We start from the raw sequence: 12,054 nt of genomic DNA on the forward strand, positions 1-12,054 counted from the left end.
TTTTTTTATAAACGCTGGGATATAATAAATGCTGATCTTGGTTTGGCCTGGGGCCATTTTTCTTCTACAGTATATCCATTAAACAGAACATTATTTCCCAGCAGCTTGAAGCGCATGACTGATGTGCTTGTCACCTGTTTGGCCCGTAACATGCCTTCTGAATAATAAGTCTTAAGGAGAAACAGAGTCACTTTCAGGTCTGGGTTCACATGTTTCATATTTACTTGTCGTCGTATCAGAGGTGGTCAAACAAGGAGAGCTTACAGTTTTCAGGGGAGCCTGACAGTAAAGGCAAACGTGTTTTTTTTCTCGGTGAAGACTCTGAATACAACTTGTTTCAGAGATAACGCTATTTGTGGTAATGGCTGTATTCAGCATCGGCTGGATCCTAATCTCTTTCACTACTTATCTGTTAAGACAGGGAACGGTTGCGGGAAAGCGCTGTTAGCTTGCAGTAGGAAAGCAAGTACGAACTTATCTCTGTCACCAGACCCTCATGCAACAGCATATGTCAGGTCTGGAGAAGCAGCTGCCTCATTATTGGCTTGATCCTGCAGTGCTCCAGCTGCGTGACTGAATGCTGTGACTCTCATCCTCGCCTTTTCTCTCGCACACACGGCGCCTTCTGAACCTCCAGCAGCTAACAAGTAGCTTTTAGTCATCGGGGATTGATAGACGAATGTAAAAAGAAGAGATGGATGGGAAGATGCAATGGGCGGCTGGAAGATAGTTTACATCTCTCACCATCAAACCCATTAGGCATAAATTATTACAGTCGGTTCGATTAGATGCCTATAAGCAATAAAGTGGAGCAACAGTGACGATCCATCAGCCTCCATCTGCAGGGACCGTCTCGCCATAAAAGCAATGACATACCGGAGACTCGGAAAGCAGGAGTGGCTGCAGAAAGGTTCCAGTTAGATTAACCTCAAAGCTTTGTCAGAGAAATTAATATTTCACTGGCTAATTATTTTGATCTTCAATAGAGAGCCGTGACCTCCCTCGCGTTCTCTTTGCTGCCAAGATGCAAGGGAGGGATCCACTGAAAGCACACACCACAAAGGCTGATTTGCTACAAACTAAAAAAATCATGAAATGGAATAATTCATCTTAAGACCAGAATGTCAATGCACATGCCCACATGCAAGAATACAGACAGGGTGCTTTCTGCAAAAAAGCACAATGTCAATGCAATTTGAATAATTCAGCGTCTGAAGACGTTCCAAATCATTCAGAAAGACAATCGTTGCCATGGTCAAACAAACTGGTGAAAAAGAGTGTTTTGGGTTTTATAAAAATAATTGCAGGCCCTTGTGGCAGCATAAATACAACCCAAGCCCACATCGATTAATACTGAATTTGAAAGATGAGATTGGGTTGATTGTCAGCCGACTCTTTGATGGCTTTAAAAATAAAATACTGAGAATTTTGATAAAGACAGACATATTTAAAGACCCACTCTGATGAAAATCATGTATTTAATACATTCTAGTGCAAGGGGCGACAAACTTTGACCTGGGAGTCATAAACGATTGGTTAAACTCTTTAATTTGGACCGCTAAACGGGAATGAATGACTTGGATATTTTCCCTGTAGTTCAGGTTTTTTCCCATAGATGGCGGACTACAAGTAAATTGACCTTTGTTCAGTTTCAGAAAGCTATTCATCTAGTTGTTGTTTTTCTGATATTCATGTGTGATTTCATATTTATTTATTGTGTTTTTTAATATATTTGTTAAAGTGATGTTTTTGTGCCTTTATATTTATTTTATTTTTCTACTCTGTACAGTTTTCTGAATCTCCCAACACCACATGAACACAACATTACCCCAAAATTTGAGTTTTTCACTGAGGGAAACCAAACTGTCTGTGAAATTGGCACTAAAATAAGAACAAAAACCACAGTTTGAAATAAAAAACATCCAAATTGTTTGATTTTAAGGCAATTTTCAATCAACATTAAAACGTTTTCTTCCAGATTTAATATTAAATAGTGATTCTCCTGCTCTTTTCCTTATGTTTTTTTGGCACGTAAAAACTCAATCACACTTGATTCCAGCAGCCTTGGTATGAAAACGTTCAGAACATTACTGCTTGTACTTTTGGTATTAAATACTGAGTAAAATATGCCCCATAGCAAATGAATCAAAAAATGTACATTATTTGCGATCATGCTATTGTGAATGCTTTCTCCTTAATGTGGTCACTGAAGACTTCTTTGGCAATTTAAGAAATTGCTAAAACAATTTGCTGAAAGTGCTAAAATTATTTGCATAATATCCAAAAATTTTGTTTAACCCAAAATTAGTCCTAAAAACCTCAGTAGATGCCAAATTACCCAAAATGCTAACTCGTTGCTGAAATAATAGCTTAACTCCAAATTAGCCATCCAAAAAAATCTCATTAGATGTCAAATTAACAAAAAAGCTAGCAAGTTTCTAAAATATTAGTTGAACCCAATCGTGCCATCTGTTTCGCCAAAATTAGACATTTTTTTTTTTTCTGTTGGCTAATTTAGCTTTAAGCTAATATTTTGGCAAGCTATTAGCCTTTAGCATTTTAAGCTATACTCTTGAGCATTTTTAGCTAGGGGTTTCAGCATCATTTAACTCACGGCATTCACACTTGCATCAGTTTGGCCACCCCTGTTCATATATTAAGAAAATTAGGCTTAAAATTTTGTTTTTCTGTATTTATGTATTAAAATCAGGAGCAGACAGCAAAATATAAGTGGAAAAAAGCTTGTGGGGGAGACATAGAAACTCAAAACAGTACAGCTGGATAGCTCCAATATCGCTTACCGTTTGTGTTGCACCCCTAATGTTAGCTTGGGTTATGAGGGGCTGTAAGCTAGCGGAAGAGCGTGTAAACAAATAGTTAATTGGAAAGGAAGCAAGAATTTCTAAAGAACTACTGTCACTCTGCTATCCTAGAAAATTACACTTATTATTTTAGCTTTTACAATAGAGTTAACCAGTAGGAATTGATTATTTATAAGAATAAAACATCCATGTCCTGTGTGTCATGCCAGTCATGTCTTCAACTTTTGCCTCTTGCAGCCAAGTTCTGTGGCGATCCAGGCACTCCCCTAAAAGGACGGCGAGAAGGACACAGTTTTATCTTCAAGTCAGAGGTGACGTTCAGCTGCAGCGGCCCCAATGTGTTGGTGGGCTCGACCACGAGGATGTGCCAGGAGGACGGCACCTGGAGCGGGAGCCAGCCTCGATGTATAGGTAACAAAGCAATTCAACGTTTATTTAACTTGATTTATATATACATCCATCTTTGCATCAGTGCATTCTGGGTAGCGGTGTGAGGGATTTTTGAAAAATGGACAATATTCTACATTTTTTTAAGAACATGACATTATGATCTGTGGATTCTGCTGAAAATAAACACAAAATCTTTAACATACTGTAATTTTTCAACTGTTATCAGGATGAACGTTATTCCAGTAGATTTTGAAGGAAAAAAGCGGCTCATCGAGCCGCTTTTTTCCTTCAAAATCTACTGGAATGACGTTGATTGTGTTAATGATTGAAACGTTAAACGAAAAAAATGTAATACTAGTTTTCAGAGTCCTGGAATCAGTGGCGATCTTATTTTTACCCATGTTGCAACACAATTTTCTGATACAAGGTTAGCTCAAAGAACAATTTCAACTTCTCCCTTTTGCCGCAAACTCCTCATCAGTACAATTATTTCATGTTCCAGAGCCCACAAGAAGCACTTGTGAAAACCCAGGGACGCCTGATCACGGATTTATGAACTACACCACCGGCTTTAAGGTAAACACGTCTTAATGTGTCCAACCTCCTTGGCAAATTCACGTGAAGTGATGTAATTCAAAGCAGAAAAATAACAGTGGGATTTGAGGATAATCTGAGCTGACCGCAGAGGGAGGCAGCTGTTTCTCTGCCACTCGAGCCTCCGCCGTCTCAAGGCTGAAATGTTGGCAGTTCATTCCCCGGACCCTCCACATGTCAGCGTGTCCTTGGGCGAGACACTGAACTCCAAGCTTGCTCCTGACAGCAAAAGAACACTCAGTTTGTCAGCTTTGGTGTGTGTGAGCAAAAGGGTTAAATGTAGAGCATGATTACTTGCATTGCAAAAACTAAACTGGTAGCAGATTATTTGTGCATCATTTCATAAAACATTTGTTATTCAAGTGGATGAGCAGATATTGGGTTTGACGTAAGAAAGGGAAGAAGTCTAAAAGTTCCTTCCGATAGGAGTTTCCAATTGGAATTTAGATAGAATCCTCCTTTTGATGATGATATTGAGGTTGTTGCAGTGCAATAATCCCTGCAGACGACTGGATTTTTCCTCTTTTCGCCTTTGTGAAAAGAGGCTTCATTCTCTGTTGGGATGTAACAAGTCAGTCAATTGCATTTACAGTTTTAAAGTCATGATTTTGATTTTTTTTTTCCAAATTTTTACGATTTTCATTTTTTTTTTTTCCTACCATGATTTTCTTAAGCCTTTCAGAGTAAACTATATCCATATATATGATCATATATTACCTTTGGAAAACTGAAAAACAAATTATTTATGAAATATTAGTTTTATTTCATGAGTTTGTCCCTACCCGGAGGTAAAACGACTCGATTCCTGAAGCTCCGCCTACCGCTGCGTGTGGTTGCTGGTGTTCATTTCATGACGTCATCCCAGAGAAAGCTGTGTGTCTCAACAAAAATAGTCCAAACTTCTTCAAAGATGGATGCACATGCCATATATCTGCCTTTAGTATCCATGGTCATCGCTACACTGCTTCACAGAACAACAAATGCGGCTTTCGCCCCACGTCCAAAGTAACGAACACCTGTTTGAGCTGGAATTTATTGAAGACAGGAAACAACTGGAAGATATATGGTATTCTGCATCTAAAATGTAAGTTTTTTTGCTGATCACCACTAACTCTGTGGAGAAATTGAGTGTTGCGTTAGACTGGGGGCGGAGCTGTCAGATCAGATTCTTCCTGGAGGGAGCTGTTGGCATCGATCTTACGTCAGCACGTTTCCAACCGCTTGTTTTCGTAGGTATGGGAGGGGCTTGCTGCAGACTGTGCAGGTTTTTAGAGGATTACTCTTAAATGCATGAACGGATCAAAATGCCGCTTTGGGGTTCTTTATAGTGAGGAATGAACAGTAAAATGCATTTAAAACCTCAAAAAGTAGAATTTTCATTGTAGGGCCCCTTTAAACAATGAATTATAGGTATTTTAAGGCCAAGTATGTTTTCTTTTTGCCCCTTACATCAAACTGTCTGTTTTTCTGAAAGTATTTAATACAAATAAACAATTATACGTAATATTGAAATCATCACAAATCCTTCCAGACTCTGCTCTGGTTGTGATCCACACCCGCGCCCGCTCTTGCCCGTGCACACAAGTGAACATTAAAAAAAATAAAAATAAAAGATACAAAGGACTAAAGAAGGTTAATAAAAAGGAGCACAGCTCTGGGAAAGAGTCAGAAGGGAAACACTTGCGAAATCCTGGAGGGACTGACTTATGTGAAACTTTTAAATCCGAAAAGTAGCACGCAGACTGCACACAGGCACACCCGCAAACTCACAGGCGCGCACACACGCACAGCGAACCTGTATGAAGAAATTTCAGCTTCTCTTCATCTTCCTAATTTTAGGCACAGGCCATGACAAATGTTCTGCATCGATGAACATGTTGAATCGTTTTCTTTACAGATTCTCTAAAAATTGTTACATCCTTAATTATCCCCTTTTTTTTTTTACTAATTTTTGCTCCTTTTATTTTGAAAAACTACAAATAATGTGCAATTTGTTTAACTTATTTCTGCACTGAATAGGCTAATGATGTAAGGTTTTTTATTTTTATTTTAATCGAAGCTGTTAAATGAAGTTTAGATCGTTTTTAGATAATAAAAAAAGTAGTTCCACATTTCCTCGGTGAATATTCCCCTCTATTTTGTTGGATAATGTGAGTGCACAAACGTGGTCCAGCGCCTTGAGGAATAGCCTCCATCTGCCTCCAAACACTACAGCTAATCATTAAAAGGAAGAAAAGAAACCATTAATGTGCAGGTTTTTTTTTTCCCGAGCTCTTTTGATCTGATGCTGGAGGCCTATTGGCATTTGCATCAGTGCATTGACTGCTTCTTTGTGTCTGTTTGCGTCCAGGTGGGCAGCAGAGTGGACTTCCAGTGCCAACAGGGACACATACTCCAGGGATCCACTACAAGGATGTGCTTGCTGGATCTCACCTGGACTGGCACTCAGCCTACCTGCATCCGTGAGTCCTTCCTTCATGTACTTTAGCCGCTCTTTTTCTCTAGTTTTTTTAGTCAGTGTTTATCCACATTACTGCCTCCTAGGATCATTGCTGTACACTTGTTCTCAAACCCACAACTTTCACCCGCGTGCTTCTCCTGCTGAAGCCGACTCCCGTCATTTTGCTCCATCCTGCTGTAATCTTTGACCCCCCAGCAGATTGCTTCTTGTGCCTCAATCAACCTATCATCATTCTGAGAGTGAAGTGTTGACCCTGATTGCTGTCATTCTGTTTGAACTACCTGAACTGTCGACCAACACCAAACTCGGGCTTTGTGGTTTATCCCGTTCACTCTGCCAAGATAAGAGCTTTTTGAAGATGGATTTCAGAAAAAGCAGTTCCAGTTTCAACCATTTTTTTGCAAAACTGTTTTGATCTAAAGTTTTATCACAAACTGGCTTATTTGAAAGTACTTGGGAAATTTCCCTCATCTTTATGTTTTAACCACATGAAGGTGTGCCAGCCACAGAAACCTGCAGGGATTATTGCTGAAGAGACACGAATGTTTTAGGGGCTGATCTGCTCTGGAAAGCATCTTTGAGAGAGCATCCATGTGCTCGTTGGAATTAGTAAAGGGGAAACTTTAAAGTGCACGTGAATCCTGGAAGATGATTATTATTATTATTTTTTTTACTTTGCATGTTTTTTTTTTGCAGATTAATTAATTAATTGATTGATTAATTAATTAATTAAAGCGAGATTTTGAAGCTTGACAGTTGTGACAAACTGAGTATTACATTATCATACCTGTGAGAAGCATTGGAGCAACAGAACAATCTGTAAAAAAACAAAATTATTGATTGAACTGCTTTTTAATAAGTCAAGTCATTTTTTTTTTTTTTTAAATCGTAAAAGTTGTTTGTTTTTTTTCGTGTTACTAAAAAGGTTGGGACTTAGCATAGTCACAGTAATGTTTAATTTAGTGCTATCAGACTGTTTTTTTTTACATGTCGAAAACATGATTGGAAGAGGTATTGTGAAAATGCTAATGCAGCTAAAGCTTCTAGCATGTAGCGTGCTACAAACCAGTTCTAGAGTTACTGTGAACTCAGTTAATAAAGACTGGCCTTATATTTCAGTCTTTCATAATACAATACATGACAAATTTGGAAATTGATGGTGCTCCTTATGATCTGGTGCACCTTCCAGTGTGGTACGTACTCGAAGGGCTCACGATTACTTCAAGGCAGCTGTAGCCAAAGCACAATGACTCTCATGAGCAAGTAAATAAAGGATGCTTCAAGAGGAAGTTCATTGAGGCCTTTGCATGGGTTGTTCATGGACGTTCGCCCCAAAAGTAAACTTTATTTGGTTGTTGCAGCTGTTTGATCAATAATATAATAACGCAGTTTGTAACATTCATTAAACACAAAAGTTGTGTTCAAATTCCTTGACTACTCTTTATATAGTGAACTATAGTCCACTCAGCATTTTGTAGAGCTGTCCAAATCTAAAATTCCAAAATTGAGTTTCCTAAAAACTTCCCAGAAGTATCCGCAAAAAAAGTAAGCTTAAATGCTCACTATATTGGCAGCTATAGACAGTTTGAACATTTTTTTATGTGGAAAAAAAATGTTATTTATTTTTTAAATAAATCATACAAGTGTTCATCTTCAGAGTGGAGTAAATTCATAAATACCACATTTCAGCACCTGTGGATCAGCCTCCCTGAGGATGTGAGGGTTTCATCCACTGTGAAGGTTTATAACAAAAAAAATTCAAACTCAGCTTTTTAGTGTAGCTCTTACATAGTTTTTACATGTTTTAATTATTTTTGATAAATTTTACTTATAATTAATTATCTATGCTATTTTTATACTATTTTTTTTACTTACTATTATTTATTTTTATTATGGAAAGCACTTTGAGATGTTTTGTCGCAGGAAAAGTGCTATACAAATACAGTAGAATTTGAAATAATCTTTGTGAAATCTATATCAGTTTGTCACTTCATGGAATCAGTGATGTCATATTTGCCATTAAAAAAAAAAAAACCTAGTGAGCATGGGGTCTGAATTTTTTGTAATACCCTAGCCATTTGTTAGTCCTGTACTATGTAGTTTATTTGTCAGGAAGTAGGAAGGGAATTTGGAAATAACTGATCACTATAACTACCAATGCATCATTTTTGTGGCATTTATTCTTGGCAAACTAGAAAAAACTGCACCATTTGCACTTTGAGTTCAACTTATAGTCATACAGGTAAAAAAAGGAAAAAAAATCTACAATTTTCCACATGAATTACTTGTACAAAGGAAATATATTCATAGTCCTTTTAGCATAGCCTGAGTTCATATTTGACAATCGTGAGACATTCATTTTAATACCTGACAGCAAAAAAAAAAAACTGCCTGTCAAGTTTTTACTTTTTACCTGACAGCTCCTCAGCCATTCCTGCTCCACTCGTTTCTTCAAACTGTTGACCCTGTCAGGCTTCACGGTGCGCCTTTTTTACGGATTGTATTTTTTAGGGCAAATTCCAATTTCTGTACCTCTATTGATTCAGCCCAAATGCTGCCTTTTTATTTTGTCCTTGCTTCTTTTTTTTCTTTTTAAGATGCACGCACTAATACCACAAATAGGAACCAGCGTAGATTACTTGTACCAGGGTCTTTTTTTTTAACAACAGCATGCAAAAAACTCTAATGTGTCTTTGAAAGCTCAAGAGAATTCATTGGCTGGAGCCTCTGAGCTCCTCTGCTGGGTTTTCAGAAGAGAAAGTCTTCAGAGAAAGTCCTTAATTTGAGTTTGAAGCAAAAGAATGGAAAATATAATAATAGAACAACACTGTGAATGACCAAAAAAAAAAAATGCTTCAAAGGTTTGAAGTGTAATTTCAAATCCCTTTTAAATGGTAGAACACCACTGTCCTCTGAGGAAAATCAATTTTTTTCATTTTACATAGGAGGCGAATAAAGAACCAAATCTAGTGGTTTAGTAAAAAACACCAAAATTACAATTTTTCTTAGTACAATTAACCACGAAAAACACAAAATGAGCCTTTTCATTTAATTTAAATTAATAAATATTTACATTGTCTTTGTTTGTAATGCTGATTTGAATTGTTGACCTAAAATTAGTAACTAAATTTAACAAAAACAAAATAAAATGCTCAACAAATTCATGGGGTTAAGCAGCACTTGTGAAAAATCACCAGATTTAATGAATTAAATGGTGTCAGATTGAACAGAATCAATTGTGTATGTGGCTGATTTTGCAGCACTAACCTCCAGAAATGTGATCCCCTGAAGTGTTTTCCTGCTGCGTTTCCAAATGATGAGTTGTCTTTGAAAAGCCGGGACAAACCCTCCCGGCAGCCGCATCACTATTGGTCAATTTCAAGTGATCCGACAAGCATGATGTTTCAAGGTTCCCAGCTTTCTTTATTTACCTGGTGCAGGAGGTGTAGCTTGTCTTTTGACAGGTGTATATATCTGCCTGCTTTAGGTTGCAACACCTCAGTAGCTGCTTCCTGGCCGTGCGTTCCTACACGTACTGTTGCCTGAAAAATGTATTGATTTCCCTCTGTCCTTGTCTTGTCATCTCTCCACTCGAGTAAGAATCAAAAAATGTGTTTGACAAACATCACATTTTTAGATATTTTAAAAAAATTACCAAATGTGCTAAATCATTTTATTTATGTTGTATCTCATTGATCAAATATATTTGAAATAAAATGAAGATACTGTGCTGTTACAAGGAATCACTATAGTACAGATACAGCGTCCCACTGAGCACTGCGGCAACATTTTAACATAAGTTACCCTTTATTATTGTTTATTAATGCATAATAAGCATTATACAACAATTAAATAACATGTTGACATATGCATTACTGAATGTGCTACCTAATGCATTAGTTAGCTGTTAACTAATGTTTATTATCCCACCTTAGTTATCTAATGCATTACAAAGCTTTAAAAGTACATTACTGCTTGTACTTTTGGTATTCGAAAAGTTTAGAAATATTGAGCAAATTATGTCCCATAGGAAATGAATGTGAAATCCCTCAAATCCTTGAAAAACGTTGTACACTTTCAAACATGTCAATTTACGCATATAGCCTAAACTACTTTTAGCTAGAGACACTGTTTAAACTTTAAAATATTCAGCAACTACTTGATTGTTTAAGGTAACTTATAGCTTTTATTTTAGCAAAATGCTAGCTGTTTTCGGCTAATAAAGACTTTTTACAGTTTTTTTTTTTTTTGGGGGGGGCTAATTTGTAGTTTAGCTAATATTTTAGCATTCTGCTAGCTGTTTTGGCAAAATTAGACATTTTTCCAGATTTTTTGTGTTTTTTTTTTGCTAAGTTAGCTTTTAGCAAACTTTCAGCTGCAGCGTTTTAAGCTATCCACCTAAGCATTTTTAGCCATCAGTTTCAGCATCTTCAGCTATCAGCTCTAGCATCTTCAGCAGCCATATTCAGCTTACAGCATTCACACTAGCATTATCACAGGTCATGCTGTATATCTACCAGTAGTTAAAGCTTTCTTATGCAATTGTTTAGCATTATGTATGCATTAACATGTTAGTTCATATGTTTGTAAAGCCTAAAAAAAGTAAGTATACATTTTTTATAGCCAACCCAACAGATCTTTAGCTAACTGAAAAGCTTTTTTGGTCACAGTAGCTTTTCACCAAAATGTGCAATTTTGCTTTCTCAAAAGTTTAGATTTTGTCAGATTCGTTTTTTTTTTTTTTTTTTTTTTGTTTTTTCTGTGACCACAGAAATATATAATCAAATCTGGTAGGTTTTATAAAATGTAAAATATTTATTAAGGATACAAAATAAGAATTTTTTCAACAAGTTCACAATCAATTAAACAGTAAGAACATTTTTTTTAAACAAAACTAAAATGTCTTGATTTTGGCTTAGAAATAAATGCAAGTAAGTACAAGTCCGTTAACAGCTCTAAAATTCAGCTTTTAACCCAAACATGACAAACACCATGGAGAAATAAAAAGGGTGATGTGACACAGCAGAGCAGATGAACTGAAAACCAGACACTTAAATAAACTGAACACAGCCAAGAGTCATGAAAACCTGAAACTATGTGACTGACAATAGCAACTTAGAACACGACCAAACATATTAAATCCAAATTAAACCACAGAATCCTCACAAACTGTCTATAAGTCAAGTTTCAATACATTTTTCAAAGTTTGTGACTTCAGCTATGTCAATGATAATAAAATCCTCTTGTGTACCAAGAAAGCCAATAAAAATATAAAACAAACCGTAGGACAACCATAATATTCCCAAAGTCACATTTAGGCTCATAAAGATCTTTTTTTTAATTCTTTCCACTTCTCTGTATCAGATGTGCTGAATTTGAACACAGAACATCACAAGTTGACGGGTGAAAGGACAGAAGCTTCAAGGCTGCATGTAATCTCAAAAATAGATCTCATTGTTGCTTGAGTTTTAAGGAAACACGACATTCTCATAAGAATTTGATAAGGGACATGCGTTTTCTCTGATTCAACAATCAGGAGGCCTTGTAAGTGTCTTTAGTATTTATAGTCTGTAAACACAACCACCTCACTTTGAACATGTGCTGACACTTTTGTTGTGACATTCACTGCTCTCACACTAGGAAACGTTTTTCTCTCTACTTTTTGTCAGGATTTGACTAGAAGAATCCTGCAAAAAGCTTTTGATTCTTTTTCTTTTCATCAATTTCAAACAATAAAATGAATTTAAGTTAAAAAAAAAAAAACTAAAATATCAACACTTATCTCAA

The 12,054-nt window shown here is 36.5% G+C and overlaps 1 protein-coding gene across 5 annotated transcripts in view; it reads left to right on the forward strand.

Moving 5' to 3' along the window:
* The window catches only part of LOC112143303 (CUB and sushi domain-containing protein 3), a gene marked incomplete at its 5' end in the record, with an annotated part of 317,263 nt that overhangs the window by 294,394 nt on the left and 10,815 nt on the right, over positions 1-12,054 (forward strand). For all 5 annotated transcript variants that reach the window (XM_024267159.2, XM_024267162.2, XM_024267160.2 and 2 more), the window contains 3 exon segments: positions 3,060-3,233; positions 3,715-3,788; positions 6,157-6,268. In XM_024267159.2, the coding sequence (XP_024122927.1) occupies positions 3,060-3,233; positions 3,715-3,788; positions 6,157-6,268 (360 nt within the window).

Source organism: Oryzias melastigma, linkage group LG16, assembly GCF_002922805.2.
Source record: "Oryzias melastigma strain HK-1 linkage group LG16, ASM292280v2, whole genome shotgun sequence".
Taxonomy (NCBI): Eukaryota; Metazoa; Chordata; class Actinopteri; order Beloniformes; family Adrianichthyidae; genus Oryzias; species Oryzias melastigma.